Source organism: Musa acuminata, chromosome BXJ2-4 (assembly GCF_036884655.1).
Source record: "Musa acuminata AAA Group cultivar baxijiao chromosome BXJ2-4, Cavendish_Baxijiao_AAA, whole genome shotgun sequence".
In the NCBI taxonomy this organism is placed as follows: Eukaryota; Viridiplantae; Streptophyta; class Magnoliopsida; order Zingiberales; family Musaceae; genus Musa; species Musa acuminata.
In genome coordinates, this window is record NC_088341.1 from 28642501 (window position 1) to 28666952 (window position 24452).

At 36.0% G+C, this 24452-nt stretch overlaps 1 protein-coding gene across 3 annotated transcripts in view; it reads left to right on the forward strand.

Annotated features, from left to right (window-relative positions):
• The first annotated feature begins 1017 nt into the window (after positions 1–1017).
• Positions 1018–24452, forward strand: part of LOC135584327 (uncharacterized) — a 34599-nt gene continuing 11164 nt past the window's right edge. For 2 of the 3 annotated variants that reach the window (XM_065104415.1, XM_065104416.1), the window contains exons 1-19: positions 1018–1256; positions 2055–2142; positions 6428–6536; positions 6613–6711; positions 9969–10011; positions 11164–11235; positions 11327–11422; positions 11632–11877; positions 11967–12150; positions 14433–14544; positions 14617–14703; positions 14808–14946; positions 15311–15398; positions 15547–15609; positions 15761–15870; positions 17685–17789; positions 18470–18543; positions 19266–19341; positions 23972–24208. In XM_065104415.1, the coding sequence (XP_064960487.1) occupies positions 1170–1256; positions 2055–2142; positions 6428–6536; positions 6613–6711; positions 9969–10011; positions 11164–11235; positions 11327–11422; positions 11632–11877; positions 11967–12150; positions 14433–14544; positions 14617–14703; positions 14808–14946; positions 15311–15398; positions 15547–15609; positions 15761–15870; positions 17685–17789; positions 18470–18543; positions 19266–19341; positions 23972–24208 (2115 nt within the window). In that variant the 5' untranslated portion in view covers positions 1018–1169. Of the gene's footprint in view, positions 1257–2054; positions 2143–6427; positions 6537–6612; positions 6712–9644; positions 9719–9968; positions 10012–11163; positions 11236–11326; positions 11423–11631; positions 11878–11966; positions 12151–14432; positions 14545–14616; positions 14704–14807; positions 14947–15310; positions 15399–15546; positions 15610–15760; positions 15871–17684; positions 17790–18469; positions 18544–19265; positions 19342–23971; positions 24209–24452 lie in introns of those variants that run through there. The other variant, XM_065104417.1, reaches the window with a different exon arrangement.

A 24452-nucleotide genomic window follows, 5' to 3' on the forward strand; every position in this document is an offset into this window, starting at 1 on the left:
AAGATGGACCGGTGAGGTTTCCTTGATATACTAGTTGCCCTCCTAGTGCCAGTACGTTAAAGTAGATTTTGGTTATCTGATGACTCAGATTTAACATAGTTCTCCGTTGAGCCAATCTCAAGTGAGTTGGACATTCAAACCTTGCAAAAACTACATCCAGAGTGCCTAGAGTGTGGGTTGTTTTGCAAATAACGGAAGCATAAGAATTGATCGTAACCGCTCTTCACTAATTTTGAGTCATTGCACTTGTCTATTATACCGGTCATAGTGGTCAAAAACCAGTGCTGGATCATTATGCTTGTTCATGATGCTATTTATGCAATAATGGGTTCACGATCGTACTCGCTTTCCAGTTAACACTTACAAGATACAATTACATGAGGGTTAGGTGATGATGAAAAGTCGCTTAAATAACTCTCAAATATCGATTAGGTGGCTCGATCGAGGTGTCAAACGCATAGCAGTGTTGGCACGTACTGTTGATGAATCAACTACGTCACTTTTACCATAGCATCACCAAAACCTAATGATACATCAATATATATATGGAATAACATAGTCTTAAATGTATATATAGAATAATAAAACTTTATTTTTCAGAAATTTTTATATCATAAAAAATTTCTATACTTGAATTTTTCCAAGAACATTGACCCAAAATATAAAAAAATATTTACCAACCTAATAAAATCACTCCATGGACTTGGTGGATGGTTATCATATTATTAATAAGAAATACATCGGGGAAGACAAACTCTAACGATCCACTTCAAAAAATATATCGATACCACTAAACCCTTTAATGAGCAAATAAATATATATCCCATTTGTAAACACCTCAAAAATGATCCCATTTGTAACTCAAATCTGTTTCATCGAATAATGTAGATATATTTTATCTTAGAAAAATAAAGCGACAGATTAGATGGCATTCTAGTGATTTTGGCGCAACCGGGTTTGCCTTCAGGTGCTGTGCTCATCGCCTGTACTCGAGTATAAATTCCACCCACCGCTTGGCAAGCCGCCCCATTGGGTTTCTATCTCCCCGTTTCTCTCTCGGTCTCGACCTTGTCGCTCGCAGACCGAGAGCTCCCGGAACCCTAGGGAAGAGACGAGTAGGAAGAGGAGGAGGAGCAGCAGGAGGAGGTGAAGTGGAAGAAGAAGAGGAGATGCAGGGATTTCCAGGACCCCTGCCTGATCTGGCCCAACTCCAGTCCACCATGGTCGCAATCGAGCGAGCCTGCTCCTTGATCCAGGTCTCGTCTCCGCGCCGCGCCCACATGCATATCCCTATGATTTGCCTTGCATCTGCATGGTTCTCAGATTTCTTATTTGCCCTTGGGATCTCGCATTTGAGGTTTCAGTGTTCTTGTTGCTTGCTGGATTAGTATTTGATCTGATCGTCCATCAATTTTTTTCACCAGAAGAGCGATCGTTCCATGTTGATGTGGTTTTTGCTCTCTCTTCTTTATTGTCAGATTTCACTATCTATTGTCTTAACTTTTGGTTCATCTTTACAGTTTCTTTTCTTTTTTATTAACTATGCTCTCTACTGTTGTCCTTTTCTTTCTATGCTGTTGTATTTTGAAAAAAATTGGCGATTCTTGTCTTTTTTTTCTTGATGAATCTTTTAATCAAATTAAGAGACAGAGGCACCCCGCGCTCTGCAAACAATGCAAATTTTGCTGTCATACTCGTTTCAGTCTAATAAGGTAGCATTCTTTACAGGTACTGAGCTGCTGTTAGCTCTAACACCTTAAGTAATTACCAGGAGGCAAGTTAGGTGGTGTGCATTATTTATCTGATTATCTCCTAATGAGCTGTGTTGGGCCTATGAGTCTGTCGATGCAGTACCTTTTACTTGTAACTACAAGCATCTCGATATCAGTTGTTAACAATAAAAAAATGTATTGGGCATTCTTATTCTTTTCTGCATCAGTTGTGGTTGATATGCTTCTTTATTTTGCTTTTTGGGGCCTTTAATTGATGGCCTTGCATAGCAAGTTGATGTATTGAACTTGTTTTATCTAATGTCTAGTTCTCTGTACGTGTAGATGCACATGAATCCAGCTGAAGCAGAGAAAATTATTAATCCACTGCGGCAATCTTCCATGCCATACCAGACATGCCGATTCATTCTTGGTATGTTGCCCATTATTTTTATAGTCAAGTTTCATGGTCAGATCCTATATCGTGGTTAGAGCTCATCGAGTGATTTTAAAATTGTCATGGAATTTGATGTATACAAACCTCATTCTAACTTCTAGGTATTACTGTTTCATGGCACAAGAGCATCCTTATGTGCTTTTTGTCTCACCCCTCCTGTGCCAGCCAACATTGACAAAAACTGAGATTGGCCATGTGTTAACATGGTCGACATGGCTTAGCATTGGATGGCATGGTCCAACATTGCTTGACACAACTTGGTAGTTCCTATAAAGTTAACGTTATGCAGTTCATGCACATTGTTGCTTTTATCATGTCTGTGAAGGTCATATTTGAGGCTGAAAGAGTCTTTGTGAAGATGTATTTCTCATCTTGTTTGTAGACCTAAGTTTTGGAAATCCTCATTGATACATGCTAGGTTTTTAAATCTATTTCATCATTTTGCAACTAAGATGCAGACCTTTTGTATTCATAGCTGTTAATTTCATGATTTTATATCAGTCTTTAATCTGTACCTTACTTTTAGTCTATCATCTAGTATATTTAACAAAATCATGAGATTTCGAAAGATGCTTGATGAATGTAGAAAGAGTTTTTAGTGTCAATTTACAAGAATATGGGAGACATACAAAATTATTCAAATTATAGAGGAATTAAAATCATGAGCTATACTATGAAACTTTGGGAAAGAAATTATTGAAGTAAGATAAGGCTTGAACAAATATATATGAAAATCAATTTGGTTTTATGCTTATAAGATCAACCATAGAAGTTATTTATTTATTAAGACAATTAATGGAAAAGTATAAGGTGAAAAAGCAAGATTTGTATATGGTTTTTATTGACTTAGAGAAACCTTATTATAGGGTTCCTAGAGATTTATCATGGTGAGTTTTAGAAAGGAAATGTGTATTCACTAATGAGATTAATATTATTAAGGATAAGTATGATAATGTAGCTACTAGTGTTAGAACTATAGGGAGTGTGTCTAGTAAGTTTCCTATTAGTATAGGATTACATTAGGTTTCCGCATTATGTCCCAACTTTTTGATAATTGATAAACTTACTAGTCATTTATATGATAAACCTCTATGGTGTATATTATTTGTTGATGATATTGTCATAGTTGATGAGAGCCTAAGTGAATTAATCATAAACTTGAGCTGTAGAGGCAATTCTTAGAAACTAAATGTTTTAGATTAAGTAAGACTAAAACTAAATGTATGAGATACAATTTTAGTAATTCTAGGAATAGGTAGGAGAATATAGTTAAATTGGATGAACAAAAAGTTTCTTTAAGTAAAAGCTTTAGGTATTTTGGATCAATTATTCAATAAGATGAAGAGATCGATGAAGATTTTATTTATACAGTAAAAACAAGATGGTTAAAATGGTGAGGGGCATCAGGAGTCTTGTGTGATTATGGGATACCTTTGAGAGAAAAAATTATAAGACAGTTGTGAGACCAACAATGTTTTATGGATCTGAGTGTTAGGTAGTTAAGAAATAATATATACAAAAAGTCTGTGTTGTCGAGATGAGAATATTAAGATGAATATATGGAGTTACTAGGAAAGATTATAAAAAAAATATTTTTATTCATGAAGAACTAGGTATCGTTTCAATAGAGAATAAGATGAGAGAAAATTGTTTAAAATGGTACGAGCATGTACTTATGAGACTTTCGGATGTGATAGTCAGAAAAGATAAGATAATTAATATTAGTGTTACGAGGAGTGGTAGAAGAAGATCTAAAAAGACCTTAATAGAAACTATAAGTAAATATTTAAGGACTCTAAACTTAACTAAACATATGACTTTTTTCAGATCTTAATGGTGCTAAAAGTTCCATGTAACAGACCTTAAATAGTTGGGACTTTTGGTTTTGTTGCTATTGTTGTTATCTATCTCACTAAAGTTGATTGTTTTATAACTTATTGTTGACACCACAAATGATATGCATAATGGTCTACATGTACATGTCTATTTTTGATTGATTCTTCAATTTGTCATTTGTATTATACTTCTAATATGATGCATGTTCTAATAATAACTAGCTTCTTATTTTTTGCTTATTAGAGGATAACATCCATGACATGATTATTTTCAGACAAGAATAATAGATTGTAGTACTTGTTCTTGCTTGATGAATTCTGTTTGTATAGAAGGGCCAATAATACAAACAAGAAGTTTGTTAATGTGCATTTACTAGATCTCATAACCATTTGAATATTGGCCAATTACATATGGAGTTCATTATGTATTTTATATTAAGTCCTTGGACTGATTGAAGATCAAACATATGATACTCAAGTTTAGTCTGACATCATATGGGAGAATATTTGAATAGTTTGTAAGGTTAGAAGAGTCTACTGCTAACTTGGATTTAAGCATTCTGGGCCAATCGTTTCAGCCTATCAAGTTAGCAGCTCACTCAAGGTTTCAAGTTCTGGATTGCAAATCATACCATTTCCTGGCTAGATTGGCTGGTGCACATGGCATACTAACATATGATAGGTTGGCATATACCTGGGAATCTGGGATACATACCAAAGATAGAGGCAGAGAAGAAAGGAGGAGGAGGAGGAGAGGGAGAAGGATAAGTAGAGGAGTAGGAGAGGAGGATAATGGAGGAGAAATGTTTGCTCTTATTGTTAGTGAATCGCTTGTTGACAGCTCAACAACAGGGTTGTGCATCCATGTCTCATTCTATATGTATAGGTCGTGCAACTTTCAAAAGGTGAAAATAAGGAAAAATTCCATCTGGATTCAATGCATAGGTGCATGTGAACTGTGAAGGCAGGATGCCTTGTGTGTATATATATGGGCTGGCAGATTTATGGGTACCTGAGCAGCATGGCTTTGCAAGGGACATGCAAGACATGATGTAACTTCTCATGTATCATATTGACATCAGTTCTTTACATGCTCAGCAGGCAATGTGACTCTACTTGAAATCAAGGCCAAGTAATACAGGATTATCGTTATAGCATCTTTGGGACTTCTTGAGAGCACATGTTAGTGCATGCTGAGATTACAATTTCGTTGAGGATGATCTTTTAAGCTGGTCACTAACCTGCTAAATGTTCAAAAAAGAACAAGAAAATACCATAATTTTGAAGGAAAATAGTCATTTATAAGAATCACACTGATACATGCATGGCACTGTTGTTCATCAGGTGTTTATTCAAGTCTGGTTGAATATAGTGGCAATTTCTGGTTGGAATTATCTCATATCTAAAATCTTTAGGGAATCAAAAAAACTTTTCTTATAAAAGGGTAGCTTAGTGCATGAGGAACTGTTTCTAGGACTTGAACTGTGGACATCTAGGTCATTAACAGTGGTGTCAAGCCTCGCTCTCAATTATATCCTATGTTGCTCAATTTTTAGGAGTTAATGCGTTTTTCTCAAGGTATAATGGAGTCTCATGTACAGCATATTTGGGAAATTTAATGCAATATTGTAGCATGTTGTCTATTTCGAGTACCAGACTCGTCCCACTCCATGGTCAGATAACTACAGATCCTGTCCGTCACAATTTATCAACACACAGTATGTTAGAACATATTGCAGTACTGAGTGTTGGGAGAAGGAAGAGGAAGGAGGAGGAAGAGGAAGGAAGAAGAGGAGGAGAAGAGGATTACCCCAAAAAGAGGTCGATGGTGCACGACGGGTGGTGAGTGGATAACTAGTAGCGGATGATGGACAATGGATGATGTTGGGCATGGTGCTCCAGGTGATGGAGAAGAGGGCTCGCAAAATTGCAAGTCCCGGTTGAATCAGCATTTTAACTAAAGATATGTATTTTTTAGTTGGACCTGACTGAACCACCTAAAATGTGGGTGAAACTGCAAACCATATGCAAGAGGAAGAGTGACTAACATATACATAACAAGGAAAAGAGAAGAAACAAACAAGGTCCCTTTAGTACTTCCTGCTTCTTGAGAATGATTGAGAGTATTTCAGAGAACTAGTTAACCCTGCTTTAGATAGATAAATTTCCTTTGTTTATGGATGTACAGAGCCTTTAAAACAGTGACAAATATGTGTTTCCCTAAAAGATGGATGTTTAGATAGATGTTTTGCTATTTTATGTCCGCTTTCATATTCTAGATTGTTTCTTGAAGTATTATTCTAACATCTCTCTGCAATTATATGAAATGCTGATTTTTGTAATGCTGGTTCTGATATTGATTTTTAAGTTGTTATTTTTGCTTGTTTTTTATTTTAAGTATTGATGCTTCTCCTTGTACCCCTCAGAAAATTCTGAGGTGCCTAATGCAAGGTTTCAAGCTGCTGGAGCTATTGGTGATGCTGCAATAAGGGAGTGGGGGATGCTTACAAATGAGAATAGAAAAAGCTTGATACTGTATGCTCCATACTTTGCAGATTTAACTGAACCATTTATTTTGCTCATTATACGATAGACAATGTGGCCATTACAGATTTTGCCTACACTATGTTATGGAACATGCAAGTGCTGCTGATGCCTATGTGCAACTAAAGGTTTCAGCAGTTGCAGCTCAGTTGGTAAAACGAGGCTGGTAAGTATTAATGAAATACATTGCATTTAATTTGAAGTTGTGCAAGTTTTAATAAATTGTTTGGCAGGCTGCAATAGATTGTTGAAACATTGGATTCTAGGAATCATGTTGCCTTCTACGTATTGTTTTTCAAAGGAATGATATGTATATTATGTCACATTGAAGTTTATAAACATTAGAAGTGAGAAAATATGACTTTTCATGTTAATATGATGGATAAAGAATCATCTAACTGGCCTTAGGTAAGATTGCTTCTATCTGCTATAAATATTGAAGATTAAAAACAAAAAAAATTAAATAGTGAATAATAACCCTTGTTCTAAACAAGCTCATGTACCCACAAAAAAACAATGAGTCTTGTTTCTGCTTCTATGCCATTTCGGAAATTCAAAAGGCATCAAATAATCCATCCGACCTAGGCCAAGGCAATAGAGAGGAGAGGAGAACAAACATGTGAGGCAAAAGAGAATGAAAGCATTGGAACATTATTGAACTCCTTGTCGACAACTTTCTATCGGGGGTTGTCTGCACACTTGCTACGGTAGTCAATGGTGGTTTAATGGAACAACCCATCCATCTAATACGTTCAAGGCTTTTTATTCTTATTGAACCTAAATCCCAGGCACAATGTCTCTTTTATTTTTACTGTAATTCAAACCATCCAATTCCAGATTGAGTTTGCTACTGTATAACTTCAATATTACTTTGGAATATGAATGGTGTGGATGAATATTTTTAACTATATATTATTCATATAGGATCTTAACACTTGGCAACAAGGTTTGCAATTTCGGTCCGTACTGGTGTACCGACCAATAGTCGGTACGATATATACCAAGGCGTACCAACGGTATGCCTAAAAAAATAAAAAATAGCTCTAGAAATATCTAAAAAATAGAAAAAAGTTATATTAGGGTTTTAAAATTGGAAATAAATATACATTTAATATAATTTTAGCAAAAATAATCTAAATTAGGAAAGAATAGTGACATATATCTTTTTCGGGCTTTGAAGAGTAGCTTTGTGGTGTGTGTCGGATCATCCTTCCATTAATATTGAATCATCTATAAAGAAATGATTTGAATTGTTAGATTTTTTAAAACAACTTAAACTTTAAGATTCAAATGAATTGAGTAATCGATCGATGAATATACTTGGTTCTATCACAAAAAAAAAAAAAAACGGGGCTCAATAGGCAATTGGATCAGGATCCTCGATTCTTTGTATTTGTATATTAATTTGATATATTTGTCGGACCCAATCTTAAAATTGATCCTACGACATACTATACTAATACATCGTATGCCATTGGTGGTTTCGTCGCCCAACTTGGTTTTTACCAATGGTACAGCTAATGCTACTACCTTCCCCTTTTCCTTTGCTTTTGGATGCTGGGCGGACGAATGTGTTAGTTGGGTGTCTCTAGTTCCTCGAGCAGTCTGACTTGATATTGTCCGGCTCCTTCCACTACGTTCTGACCGAGAAGGATCTTTCTCTTAATCCTTCCAAATTTGATCCAATCCACAAATCATAGCTTTGTTGAGTTTATAAGAGTGAATATGTGAGAATGAGAGAGAGATGTGAGTGAGGATGAGATTGAGAGAGTTAAAGAGATTAAGAGAGTGATATAAGTTGAAGGAGGGGGGAGGAAAAGGTTTGAAAACCCTTTCCTATGGTTCAAACGGTCAATTTGACCATTTGAAATAGGGCGATCTTAGCCCTTGATTGATAATAGTCGAAATATGACTGTTACTGATCGATATAGGTTGTTAACGGTCGGATTTCAATCGGTCACGCCCGGTACAGACCCCGTATCCCTTGATACGGGGTTAGGTTATGGTACCGCTCAGTAGAGGGCACTTCGCGTATCGATCCCTTGTTGGACTGGTATGTACCGTTAGTATCGAGCATGGTATGAAATTTCGAATGGTACCGGTCCGACGGCATACTGGTACGCGGACCGCCCGCTACCGGATGGAACGTGCTACAGTGCTACAGTAGAGGAAGAAATATATAAAATCGTTCGGTACGTCCTGATGTACCGCTCGGTACATGGTATCACCCCGAGCCAACCTCGAAACACCGGTACGGTACGGTATTGCATACCTTGGTATCAAGTGATATGGGTCGGTACGATGAACCCTGGTTGGCAACAGTGTAAGTCCTCTCCGACTTTTTTTTCTAGGAAATTGTTTCCCTAATTAGGTAGTCCAACAAGGGCCATTGCCATCATCAAATGTAAATGGACAAATCATACTTAGAAGTTAGAACCCTTATTACAATTAGAGAGATTTCTCGATCCTGACCAAGGATCACTTCTCGAGGAACTAATGGGGAAAAGTAAACAATAAGAAATAGAAAAATGAAACATAGTAAATAACAACATATAAAAGGTATGCAGTAAAGATACTAAATGGTTGTTCTTTTGATACTCAAGAAAATAACATCTATGCTACACAATATTAGGTATAATGTTCTATATGTAAAGTTGTAAACGTATATTTTAAATTGGATTAAATATTAGTAAAATAAATTATATCAAAAAACAAATAAATGTATGTGATAAGTAGAATGAGTAAACTATGAAATTAAAATTTGTAAAAAATTAAAATTTAGATAATTATCTTAAAAACACTAGGTGTGCTTTAAAATTCAGGACATTAGATCAGCTAATCAAAACATAAATGGTAGTTTTAAATGGCTTAGAAATATCTTTGTACACCTCATGCAATTCACTTATGACTCTATTTTCAGCTGATAGAATAGTGCTTGTGTGCATGTCATGCTAGTCGCCTTAAATGACCAAAGAAAACTATTAGAAACAATATAAAGATATTTGATGGGTTTTAGCTTGGCTGCTATTACTCTGCCCAACATAATTGCTCAAGAAAGCTTAATGATGCAACAGAAAGAGATTTGAAGGATCTCAGCATGACTGGTGATATTGTGCTTAAGATGCTCTTTAGAGTGTCTTGATGGGGAGATCCATGTAGCAGATACCAAAGAGGTGGGACATAATGACTTATTGTAAGCATCACATATGGTTTCTTCTCTTTGACCTTCTTGTGTGGAGAAAAGATCATAATAAATTTATAAATTTTTATACTATATTGGACATGATGCCTTGTTCACTTGGTTGCATGTATATTTTCCCAACCTTTTGGGTTTTCTGCAATTTGATGAGATGTGGCACCTTGAACTTGCATCTTATTGCATCAACATAGATTTTGAACCATTGATATGTCTTTTCCTTGTAGGTTTGATTTTATTGAAGCTGAAAAAATTGGTATTCTTATAGAGGTATGGAATATGGACTACAAATTTATGGATAGTGCTTCATTCATGTAATTTAGTTTGTGGTTGTCATTTAGACCTTATCAACAACAATAATAACAAAACCATAAGTCCCAACTATTTGGGATTGGTTACATGGATCTTTTGCCGTTATTGAGATATGTAAAAAATTATATGTTTAGTTAAGTTTATAATATTTAAATCTTTATTTATAATTTTTATTAAAGTCTTTTTAAATCTTCCTCTACCTCTCCCTAGACCAGTGAAATCGGTTAAGATCTATGTTCATGAGATCTGACATAGTTTTACGCTGCTTGTTAGTGGCTTAATGCAACCTTTCACTTTTTTTCATTCGGGCTTGGGACTGGCATTGGCGGTGTTCCATTTAGAGCTTATCATACCATAATATCATTTCTATAAGTTAGACTTTCAAAGCCAGAAGATGGAGCTTTTCAAGTTATAATGTTTTGGTTCATGCTTTGTAAGTGAGGTTTTTGTATAATTTTTTCTTAATCTTGATCAACTTTGTAAATTATGACATAATGATCATGAACCTATGCATTTCTTTGCATGTGCCAGGTATCTTAGGATTTTTTTTGGACTTGGCAGTGGAGTAAAATCGTTTAGCAAAGTTTTTTTTACTTTATTATATTTGCAATCTATCTTGGCGTTGATTAAGATGAAATTAATTTGTATAATTGTAGATGAAGATTCTAAAACAGGCTAATGATGGGTTGCAGAAAATTGTGAATGGTCAATACTATCACCATCAGCATTCAAGAACATTGGAAGACCTCACTTAGTGTCTTAGTTTAATGCAATAAACATGATCACTCCTTTTCCAAGTTTTGGATGGTAACAACTAACAACAAACTTTACTCATTTGATTGTCAAACCAAGATCAATTTAATTGTATTTTTAAGTGACTTGTTGGAGGTCTGATAAGTCTTAAGTTGTCATGTTTGAGAAGGTAAGTGGAAATTGTCATTTCTATTAAAGAAAAAGGACATCTCATTTTCAATTGTTTGCCTTGCATCTTGAAGGAACTTGCTTCATGTTCTAGTCATGCAATTTAAAATCTGTGAAATGGTCCTACTTATTCCAAGAAATAATTTTGTTTAATTTTTCATTTAAGAATCTTATTATTTGCATTTTCAGGTGAAGCAAGCCATTCTGGGTTTTCATGGTTCAGATATGCAGTCTGCAGGCATTAGTTTTCTGGAGTCCTTGGTATCCATCATTAGAATTGCATTTTGTATTGAGCTCAATATGTAGCTAATTGGTTCTTCAGTTTATTTAGTCTAAAGTTCTTCTAATACAGGTGTCAGAATTTTCACCTGGAACCTCGACTGGTATGGGTCTTCCGAAAGACTACCATGAACAATGCCATTCATCTATGGAATTGAATTATCTGAAGGTCTTATTTTAAATTTTCTTTTATCAAGTTATATGGTTATCTGTGTACATACATGTGTCATGCTGTTCCTGGTGTGAACTTGTATGATCTTACCTTGCATATGCTTTTTTGATGTTCCATGAATTATAACCTTTTGTAAGGCACTTTTTTTTGTTCCTTCCTTTTTCCCATTAGAGTTGTAATCGTGTTGACATTTGTCTCCTTTGTAGGAGTTCTATTGTTGGGCAAAATCTGCTGCATTAAATGTGGCCGATAAGATTGTGAGCTGTTATGCAAATATATCTGAAGAGAAAGTTTGTTCCCGAGCGCTTCGTTTTATGTTTCAGGTCTTGAACTGGAACTTCAAGAGCAGTCCCAGTGCTCTAGATAATTCAAGCAGTAAATCAAATTCAGGGTCATTTGGAATTAGGCCTGACATGGGGCTGTTAAAAAAGTTTGAACGTTCATTGTTGGAGGTAGCAGAGTTTTTTTACTTATCCAAATTCACTGAAACTAGTTCATGGAGTTACCCAACTTGCTAAACTTGTCTTGTACTATTTTTTAGCCAGGGCCCTTATGGCATGATGCTCTATTATCAAGTGGACATATGCTGTGGCTCTTGAACTTCTATGCAATAGTTCGCCAGAAACATTCATCTGATATGTTATGGTTTGATTCTCCGCTGGCAGTCTCTGCTAGACAACTAATAGTACAATTATGCTCCTTGACAGGGACGATATTTCCTTCTGGTAATACATTCACAAGCTACTTAGTCTATTAATCTTTATTTAATCATATAATTGATTAAATTCGTGATTAAGATAGTGCTAGTTATTTTCTAGTCCTTTAAGATTATTGCTAGATTGTCTGGTACAGAGACTATGAAAAATGTCATGTTAAAAGGACTTAATGCTAGCAGACTATTCGACGGGGATGGCTCCCACAATATTTCCCTCTGTAGGGAACTCTAGGCATCCTCCTTTATGGACACTATATTTCAGTTTTAAAGTTAGTTGTTTTCATGATTGGAAGCCATCTCCGGTTTTTATAGCATTACAATTATGGTAGTTTTAGCTGAATTCGAGATCTATGATATTTTAGTTCTGTTCTAATCTCATGAACAGAATTTTAACACTTGTGGTCGAAGGGACTTCATCTCTCATGTTGTGGTCCCATATTTCATTAAGTTAATCTTCATGTTATTTATGTCATAACAAAAGAGTGATCTGAGTATAAGTTGTATGGGAGATATTAAGTTCATCATGATAAGTAATGAACCTTCATTACGAAAGAATCCATGCAAAAAATGAACATATTCTATCTTTTTGAAGTTACAACTTCCAATTTTCTCCCACTCATTTCATGTCTCAGCTACACTAGATTGAATACATTGTTTTGTGTATTTCATATTTCAAGCTACAATGCATGATTGGTCTTATGGGTGTGGCGCAAAATTTACCTTCAGGTTAGCTGGCTATTGCACTTACCCAACTAAAACTAGCATAATTGCTTTATGCATAAGTGCAAAAAATGTTATGTATATTACAAAGGTAGAAACTAGAGAAGTGGAAGTGAATTACATAAGTGCAACTAAAGATTCAAGTTTCGATCCAAGACCAGTTCAAGTCTGATATGTATTGGCATACCAACATAGGGTACGTTGGCGTACTCATTTGCACTAACCAAAGAGAGAGGAGGAAAAGGAGGTGGAGGAATAAGTGAAGTGGTGGAGAGGAAGAGGAGGAGATAGATTTATCAAAGATGGAGGAAGAAGCACCGATGATGACATAGCAGGCGGCAGTGGCGAGGCAACACATGACATGTCAAGGGAGATTTAAGAGAGAGAGAGAGAGAGAGAGAGAGAGAGAGAGAGCAGCATGGGAGGAAGGCAAAGTAGAGAAATAAAAGGATAGCTATTCTTGACAAAAAAAATGATAGGACTACCACCTGTACCCTCAATTTTAACTTTACAAATCGGGTGGTACACCTGGAATGACAGGGTTTCCAGGTACACCTGATTTTGAACAATCATGCTGGTTCTTGATCAGACCGGTAAATACTATCATATGAACTGGTTTGACCTCGTTTTTTTTTTTGAAAAATTAGGGACACTTCATATGTGGAGCACTTCAATGACTGGCAGCCAGGACTTAAAAAGATTTTTTTTATAAATTTTCGTGACATGAACTCTTTTTTTAAATTATTAACTTATGCATTAGTCACTTCATAGAATCGGTGTGGCTTATGGACAATTAATTGTTCTCATATTCTAAAATGCGGCTGTGCTAGCTGTTGGTAAGCACCTACATAAGATGGTTTGCAGTCTTATGGCACACGTTTTAGAGGGCCCAAGGCAGCTCCACTGTCTGATATTTTCATAACTCCAAATAAAAATGATAAAGGCCCTTTTGATTTGTTATAAAAGAAAATAGAACAAAGCAGTTTTGTAACATTTATAATTATTATTATGATTTTCCTTTCTCTATGCTCATTTTCCGTAGATGAACAAATAAAAGAAAGAGGGATGACTATGCATACTTGTATTATATGTTGCAAGTCATGATAACTTAGGATGTGAATGATACTGTATTGGATATACTGTTTCTTTTGTATGTCTATGATCATAACTTCAAATGATATATTATTATGTTTAAAAAGAAAACAGCATGGTTAACTTTGTGGTGAACTTATTGATGTGATCTTTGTTGCAATAATTTATTTCCCTTGTTGATGAACATATTGCTGGATTCTTTGTTACAATACTTCATTTCCCTTTTAATGATATAACTTGTGATTTTATGCTAGTGGCCCTCAACCAGACTATTGTTGCCCACAATTTGCCATTTACCATGAATGCCCCATGCCACAATTTGCCATTTACCATGAATGCCACCTGTGCATGAGATGTGCTATTTATGATGTTGATCCATAAATTTTTAAGTAGAAGATAATTTATTTTTGTTGTTATTGTTGTTAAGTCATCATTATTCTGGTTATAATTTTGGGAATCTAATATTTTTGTTGTATCTAGATGACGGGGAGATGCATATTAAGCATCTAACACAGATTCTATCAGCTGTTATTGAATGGGTTGAGCCTCCTAACATTATATCAGGCGCATTACGTAGTGGACGAAGTGAAAGGTCCATATGTTTGCTTGGTTTTCTAGACAGTTTGAAATCCATTCTTTTTCTAACATAGTTCATGTTGCTCAGTGAGATGATTGATGGTTTTCATGCATTGCTCTCGATGGCAACCTTGACTAGTACTATGCTTTTTGATAATCTCCTTAGGTCTTTAAGGTCAGTGGTTGATACTTTGCTATTTTTCTTCTCCAGAGTTACTCCATGTGTAAAATCTCGTTTAACACAGTTGTATCTCACCTATCTCCTATATTTGTTTTCAGACCTTTTGGCACCATTCACCTATTGGCCACCTTGACATGTGAAGTAGTTCAGACTTATGTGATTAAAAATGATGACGAGCAAACATGGAGTTCGGAAGCTCTTGATATTATGTTAGAGATATGGACTGTCATTCTTGGGGTATTTCCTAAATTCCACTGATACTTTCTGATTTGCAGGATAGGAACATCCTGGTGATTATGCATGGTTCTCATGTTACATGCCTGCTATAAGTTTTGTGCATGCTGATCGATTGTTTCTTGTGCTCTTTGGGATAAGGAGATTCTGACAGTTCTCTCTCTGTCCTGTCTGTCTGTCTGTCTGTCTGTCTGTCTCTCTCTCTCTTTTTGTATGTGTGTATATTATATATAATATGATGGACCATTGTCTGTTTTCTATTATATCATATTAGAGGTTAAGATTTTTTCCATTGAAAACATTGGTTATTGTTTGTTTTATTTCTTTATTATTCTAGGATTCAAGTGTTTGTTAATTTTGTCTGCAGCGATCAGGTAATGATATGAAAATTTCAGCTGAAGGTATATCTTCAGCATCAAATCTGTTTAGTACTATTGTGGAGTCACATCTGAAAGGTATTACATTTGAATTGCTACTTACCATTTTTTGCTGTGTATCAGAATTTTAGTTGTGTTCCCTGTTTATTTATAAATTGATTTCTTGTATTAGTAAATCTTTTACAGGTTATCTTGTGTAATTATTCTTGTCATTTCGTTTGTGTAGCTGCTGCTGAATCTGCATTTGAAGATGATAGTGAAGCTGACTATTTTCATGTCTCCGTCTCAAGTATGAATGTTTTTATCTATATGTAGATATGTGTAATTGTTACATATAGTCAAGTCATCCCAATTGCTTATAGATGTCATTTCCATTCTCCTTTTTCACATTGTTTTTTCTTTAAAATTTATTCTCTATACTGCCCTCTTTATTATTGCAGGACGAGATGAAACATTGTATGCATATGCTCTTATTGCACGAGCTGCTGTTGAAACCACTGTTCCTTTTCTCACAAGACTATTTTCAGAACGCTTTGCTCTTCTCAGTCAGGTGCTTGATTTATCTCTGATCTTCATTGTATTTAGTTTTTTTCCATAACATATTTAATATTTTTTACTTGAAAATTTTCTCGATATTCTCCTGATTGGTTATCTCCTAGTATTTGATCCTCGTTTTTCATCTGAGTCTTGCTTTGAAGAATTGCCTTGAGTTTCATTATGTTTGCTCATACAAGTTCTATACCCTGCTGCAGGATGCATTATGTTCTTTTGAGTTCATGACACAATTTTTATTTATGTGGTTTTTTTGAAGCAGCTGGAATTATTGTTTCAGTGGACCTCTTAAATCTTAATAACTTTCAGTTCAGTTAAATATGTTAGCTTATCCATTTTGTATATATACGATATGATAGACTATCAGCTTATTCAAAGCACTTGGTTCTGAAAACCTTTTTCTTCACTTTTGTAATATGCATAAGATGTTATTTACAGAGGCTTGTTTTGTGTTTTTCATAAAGCCATTGTATTCTATGGATCTCAATAAGCAGAGATCATATTGTAACTCCCATCGAATGTTCAGGATCTTAGTTTATTACATATGTTAAATATGCTGATTGCAAAATTTTAGCTTGATCAACCTTCTCAATTTGAAACTATTACAGTAAGTCTGTAACAGTCCCAATTGTTTATTACAATTTTGGGTTAATATTTGACTATACAATTTTTTTTTAATTTTCTAAGGTATGGACGGTATTTACCTGACAACTTACTGGTTTTTGGACTGTACACCTGGCCTATACTGTCTGGTATGCTCGGTACAGGCTCTGTACCAAGCAAATTTTTTTCTTTTTATTTTTTTCAAAAATCGATACATACTGATGTATAAAATGATGGGGCACCGGAATGGTACCAATTCGAGCCATGAAATTGCAAGCCTTGCACTGATATAGTCTAGTGAAGGGTTCTCAATTTCAATGTATCGGGTGGTACGCACCGGTCCGAGAGGATACCGGTATGTGGATCGTCTTCTACTGAGCGATACTAATGTTTTGATCGGTACCAAGGCATACAGAGCGGTACTGAGGTGTACTGACTAGTATCGAGGCATATCGACCGGTATTGTTCCGGATTTCGACTGTTATCAAGGTGTATCGGTTAGTACGCCCTGACGTGGTAGGTGAAGGTATTTTTAAGGTTTTAGGGTGTACCGTCGGTACGCCTTAGTGTACCGATGGTATATATTGGTATGTACTGTACCGAGCAGAGCTTGGTATACCGGTATCCGATATTCAAAACCCTGGTCTAGTGTAGTCCAGAAAGACGAAAAGAACATAATTTTTGTTATCTCTATCAATGACAGATTCATCAATTGGCAGATTTTTATGATCTGATAGTTATTATGAATATAACTAAGCAAAATAGCCTTCCACTAGATGGTAATTTGAGATGTTTTGGCTTTGATTGTTTTGATGCTGTTAATATACCAAATAAGTGGTTGGTACTGAATAGTACAACTACAAATCAGATAGCGCTAACATGGTGAATTTGCTTACCCGTGCCCAGTATTTGTTTATATGTTGTTATAGTTTCTTTTATGCTAGTTAGCCATGCACAGTGTTTGTTTATATGCTTGATTTGCACTATGCTGTTATAATTAACCAAGAAATAGTTTGCCCTTTTTTGCTTTGATCTTTCTCCTTAAATGAGCTTTGATGTTTGATGCTTTGACAAAATACTGACGCCAGGCTTCTTATAGCATTTGGTTGACAGATGTGCTCTTGAGCAAGAAACATAATTTAGTTAGCTTATTTTCTTCATATTGAAGATCTTTGTGTTTCTAATTTCCTGTGGAAAAATTGGCAACAGAACAATGAAAGAATGGATCCCACACAAACCTTAGAGGAACTATACTGGCTCCTTTTGATAACTGGGCATGTTCTTACTGATTCAGGCGAGGGAGAAACAGTGCTTGTAAGATCTTTCTCCCATCAATTCTTTATCCTTTTTTGTTAACCTTGTTAACCTTTTGATTATGTAACTTCCAGTCTGTCAGTATGTTACCTCTAGTCTTTATCTTTGATATTGGGATTTTTTTTTTCTTTTTTCTATTTTTCTGCCACCCACATATTCAGGGGCTCAAGTCATCTTAAAGTGAATTATATATTATTCTTTGCTATCAGTGTTTTTCTTTCACTGCATCGGAACATTTTTTGTAAACTGACTTGTTCGTCATTGCTTCTGGCTTTACAATAAGAATCTATGATGTTCCAAATATTTGGGTAGCTATGTGGATATCTTTCTCCTATCGGCTCTGTATAGCAGGAAAGTCCTAGTAAAAATAGAGCAGTCAAATCGTTCTGTTGTCATTTCTATTTCTTGATGTTTCCAGGATTAAGCAGAAAATAGTATTTTCTTTTATTCCTAGTTCTTATTGAGAGACATTCTTAGTGGTCGGCATTTACATTAGAAGATGGGAAATCAAGTATGCTGCAGCATTGATTTTAAAGTTCCTTTTCAATTCTTTAAAGAATAAGAAAAATAAGTAACTCCAGTGAAGCCATTAGTTTTACTAGGTTCTGTTGTTGCTTTCATTAGTGTAAATATGACTGTTTTCATAAGAATCATATGAACTCTATTGCTATGATGTTTAGGTTCCTGAAGCAATACAAGATGGGTTTTCAGGTGTGACAGAAGAACTACAGCATCCTGTAATTGTTCTTTCCTGGTATAGTTTCTTAATTCCATTCTTTTACTTTAGTTTTTGAATAGTGCAGTAATTTCCTCCATCATAGGTTGAGATCCTCCAAGCAATAATGCCATTAAAGATAAAAGAGTTTACTTAAAAGAACGTACATTGTATTCTCTGAGGTTGACTCAACTCTAGCTTCAGGCTGACACTAATGGAGGTAACACCAACATCATCCCAACAAAACAATTACATAATTAGCTCCATTAGAATTGCCTTTGCCAGGTACTTAGGATACATCACACAACCAATCAGATATATCTTCATAAAAAATTTTAGATCTCCTGTGCTAATTTTCTTTAAAAATTCTCTTTTAGTAAACAAAACAGATACTCTTCACTAGCCCTACAAAGCTTAATACTGCAAACTTCTGTTTTAATCATAACATAAAATGTAAATATTCTGCCTTCCGAAAGCTCAAAATGCATGAGAAATGGATCTACATTTCTTGCTGATCAATCAAAGAAGTCAGGATTTTAAAATTTGGTGACTTGAGTTTCATGAACTAAATTGCTCTAATTAATCCTTTGTGCAGATAGATTATAGAGAGTAATTGAATGTGGAAGTGGTTGAGTTATGCCTGTGACCTTGTGCATCAGCTAATCTGCAACATCAATAGCTTTATAGGATGCTTAATGCATTTCTTTTTATCCCATTTACACTTTGTTGCATCCCAAGCACTAATTTTTTTATTAATGCAGGTCCATAATAAGTTTTGCGAAGCAGAGTCTAGATCCAAAAATGAGAAATGCATACTTCAGTCCTCGACTCATGGAGGTAGGTCATGTAGTTAACTTTCAACAAAGGTTCGTAATTTCGTATTGTACGGATGTTTCGAGCTTTGCTCGGTATGGTACGGTATAGGCGTACTGAGTGGTATGCTAGGGTGTGCCGCTCGGTGTGTGTGTGTGTATATATATATATAAAATATAATATAATAAAAGGAGGCGCACGTTGCCTCGGTGATGTCGCCTCCTTTTCTTGTCCTCGTCGCATTAAACGAGGAGAAGACTAGTCTTCTCCTCGTCTGCGTCGTTCGACGAAGGCATTGAAGGCCGCAGACGCTTTCGGCCTTCGGCGAAGACTGCGGCGAAGGTCGTGGGCGTCTCCGGCCTTCGGCGAAGAACACGACGAAGAAGAAGCTGAGTCGTCGCCTCTCCGTTACATTCTGGATCGAGATCGTCGAGGGAGGGCGATGCCAGATCGGAAAGTGTCGAGGTTCTCCCGATTCTCCCTCTTCTTGGAGCACCTTTTCCCTCTTCTCCCTCGATGCTTCTTCTTTCCTCCTTGTAGCCAGGCTGATACCGCCTAGTAGCGGGTGGTTCGCGTACTGGTCTGTTGGCGGACCGGTACGTATCGGGCCGGGTAGAATCGTTCGAAATTAAAATCCTTGCTTTCAACTGTTTTATGTGTCAAATCAATGAATATATTCTTCTTGCACCCCAGAAGTTTGAAGGTCCCATATAATTGTTGTTGTTTGAATGTCTACTCATCAAGCTATTTACAGCTTATTATGCCCTATAGCTGGATAATATTTCCATTCTTGACCAAATAAAACTTAGTATTACTGTTTTTAGTCATTGGATTGTAATATCTAGTGGTGCACCATCTTTCTGTTTCTTGGCGGCTGGTCTAGCTTTTGATAGGATAATCAGTGTATGTAGATGTAAGTAATGTGCCTTATATTATGAGCATTGTTTGAAGACTAATTCTGGATGTGGAATTAGTGTTCATAAACTGGAGGTGGGGAGGAGAGAGACATCTGGATGAATCTAGTTCCTTTGGCCTGAGCCCATTTCGTGGGAACCATGATTAGCATGGGTGGAATTTTATAGTGTTTTTCTATAGCATATCAGCATTTTTTATTTTCTTCACTATCTTAAAATGATGTCTGCCATTCTGAACAAGCTGTACTATTGTGAAGAAATAAGTTGTTGCTTTCTATTCGCTTATTTACTTGAACTATTTTAAAGGAGAGAACTAGAGTAGAGACCATGTACAATTTGAAAGCCAAGCAAAGGGAATTCTCTTCTTTAAATTTGTCACTGGAATGCTGTGTTGGCATGTCATGAATAGACCTGCCCTTGCTTGTAGTCATCTTTTCATCATCCTTTTAAACTATTAAGCTCTAGGGAGTAATTGTTTATCCATTGCTTTTCTTCACATTTGACCTTTCTGGTAGTTGATATTATCCATCTGAGGAACATTGTAAGGAGATGGAGGAACATATACAATTTATAGCTTTCTTTCTAGATTCATGATTTTGTCTTTTAGCAAGTTCTGCTGAAAGAATTGTTGCATATAGACCTATGTCTTGCATTAGATACCTAAAAAAATGATGGGTCCTTGAGGGCACCATTACTATGTATATTCATCTACTAGCTTCCAAAAGTTGTGAAGAAGGCTTTCAGCTATGTGTTGCCCAGAGGAAAGTAGACCTTGAGAAAATATGTAGATCAGCAGCTCAGGGATCTAGGATCCCATGTCAGCGGTGCTGGCAATGGTTTTATCTTATGCTCCACCTCACTTATAGTTAGGCAGCTGGCATACTACATGCCCTCAACATGGTTGGATTGTAGAAATCTGAAATTGCTACTCACACTGGAACCAAATATATTTTGGCCAAATATGACTCAAGTTTCCTTGAAAGATGAAACCTTGTAGGAGCGTACACAAAATAGTTTCTACACTTAAAACAGTTCACAATGAACATTAAGTATGTAGAAGAGCTAAAGAAGTATAGTTGTCATAAGACTCATAACCAACGATCGCCATTTGGCCCAGACCGGTATGAAATGGGCACCAGTCCGAGCGCTGACCGATACACGGACCACCTTGGTCCGGTCCACCATTTAAAAGGGAAGTGGGAAACCCTAAATCCCACTTGCATGCCACCTTGCTTCTCATGCGATTGATGCTGCGACTATGACTTCTCATTGCCATGGCCTTCGCTTGCCGTGATGGACGCCGCACACTGCCATTCGGCCAATGGTAGACGCTTCTTATGTAGACAACTACCGGTGACCTCCACTTGCTGTGACCTTGCTGCACACTGCCACCCAAGAAATATGCCCTAATCGCTTATCAGGTAATATGTCTCTTCTCCTCTTCCTCCTCTGCCGCTTCCTCTTCTTCCCTCTCTCTTCCTCCTTCCTCTATTGTCCCTTCTTTTTCTCCCTCTTATTCTTCCTCTTTGAAATACTAATACTTACCGGTGTACCATGTGTCGGTACACTGGTACATCCTGCCCCTACAAATCTGTGAGATGGGTCCGGTACCCGAAATGACAAACCTTGGTCATAACAACATCAAGTTGGAATAATTTTGTTATGTTATATTAGTAGTTTGGTTTCTTATGGTAATAAAAGTATAAGAAAATGAGAAGATGTTTTTTGATGGTTGTCTCACGGTACTAGGTGTCCAGCTGGAACTGAATGAATTAAGCCTTTGCCTAGGCTATGGATGATGTCACAATGAAAAGAACTTTGGCTGCAATTATTATGTGTAACTGAAACAAATTATTGAGCCATAATAAAATTTAAGACTAACATCTAAGTTCTGAAAAACACTTCCTGTGTCTAGTTGTTTGATCTGCCCCAATGGGACTATATTGGCTGAACTGTGTTTAATTTAAATCAATTTATTGGATCAAGCTAATAAATTCAAGGTCCAATTTATGTTGATCTAATTCCATTTGATTTATTGCCAGAAATGGTTTATTAGCTTTTTTACAATGAGTTTTGGATCTGTGCTTGCTTGCACTTTCCTTCCTCGTAGTTTAACTACAACTAACTTATACCCCTTCACCCCATCTTTGATTCACCATCGTGCATATTAGTTCTTGAATGACTTTGGTGCTAACCCATATTGCACTGCAACCACTCTTTCCCTTCTTTACCAAAGTTTGATGGTAACCAATTAGACCGCTGCACTCCACCTCTATCCACAAATGTGGGTGTATGCCGCTCTTTCTTGACCTTGTTGTTGGCCCATGTTGTACCACAGTCATGGTGGTTATCTAGGCTACCCTATTGGGAACTTATGAGGTAGTTGGCATATGCTCTGATTGAAATCAGGATTGGCATTGGCCAGACATGAAATGTCAGTATTGATCAGATTAGTTGGATCATATATTGACCGAAGAAGATATTTAAAATTCAAAAAGGAAAAATCATGAAAAATGAAAACCAAAAGGGAAAATATTAGTCTGCGATATATTTTCAGTTCAGTACTAGGTAAGTTTTGGAATTTAATTACTTATTATTTATTTGTAGTTTCTTTCAGTTAGGATTTAAAAGGAGTTACAACCATTTGAGGATGTTAAACAAGTCGGATCACATTGCTTAGATCTGCAATACTTGAAACTCATCGTAAATAAAGGTGGCTATCATGTCAACTTCATACTGGTTCACTTTAGGTTGTGTTTTTTTTAATAAATTTTGGTATAATAAAAAGTGTACAAGATGCTTACACGAGGTTGTTATCCTAGTGGTTTTGTTGCACAAGTGATCGATCTCCGGTACGAGTCCAAATTTAGGTTGTGTTAATCATACTTGATCATATGTATGCTTGATTCACACCTAAAAATGGTTATTAGTTGATTCATGAAACTTGCTACATTGTTACTTTTCTTATTTGTTGTGGATAATTTGCATGTTATTAATTGCATCCTCTATCAAATACTTGTGATCTTGATTAGTTCAGTGGATAGTAAATCGTCAGTGTGTCACGCACTTACTGTACATTATCTTTATTTTAATATTCATCATATACATATAATGAATATTTGGTATGATTTGCCATACATGGATGTATTTTATCAAAATCTTCATTATTTAATTTCAAGCTAGTACATTTAATCTAGCACCATATAGCATAGTGAAATCAGTCAGCTCTGCTCTGCATGTGAAGGGTATAATAAGATGTGGTATTTTTATAAGGCTAATTCTGACCTTTTTGTAGTTTATCTTTTCTATCTACTTTGTCCAAACTTAATGCATGAGGTTCATAGTAAAAAATACCGACTTTTATGAGTAATGTGCATCTCTTGTCTCGAGTATCTTACATGCACATTTTGTTATATTATTTTTAGTCTGGCATGCTGAATTTATTTATTACTCCATACTTACATCTGTGCTAAGGAGCTGTGTATACTGTCAACTACACATGCTCTTATTCTGTATGGGAATGTCGTATTGAGCTGTGTGATACTTGGTTAATTCGGGTTTTAGATGTAAATTTAGAATTTTTTTATATTTTATTAAAATAATATACATTTTTCACAAGTTTTGCTTAGATACTTTGAGCCTTGAGGCGATGCTTTTGCTAGTCTCTAATACTGCAGCATTGTTAATTTGTCTGTCCTTTCGGATCTGCTCATGTTTATCTCTTTGTGAGTTGTGCACAGGCAGTCATATGGTTCCTTGCCAGATGGGTTGATACATACTTAATGCCTATTGATGCTGCAAAAGGACAACTTGGGATATCTGGTCATGATGAAGGGCTGCAACAACACCCCCAGTCTTCTAAGAAGGTCTTGCTCAGTTTTGCTGGGCAACATAGCCAAGGAGAAACAATACTTGATACCATTATCCGCATTTCCATGACAACACTTACTTCATACCCTGGGGAGAATGAGCTTCAAGTACATCCTTTGACATCTAACAAATTTTTCTTTTTTTACTTTTTTTTGTTGCTATTGACACTTATGTAGTTATGTTCATTACTTTTGCTTGAAATAAGGTTCCCAAGATACTCTATTGCACTTCTGAATGAATCTGCTATGTTTGTGTGCGGTAAAGCACATTTGCTACTGTTAGAAGCATGAAAATTGAAGGGAAATGTTTCCAAGTGAGGCCTATACTTAGATGCCTAAGTAGACATGTAGA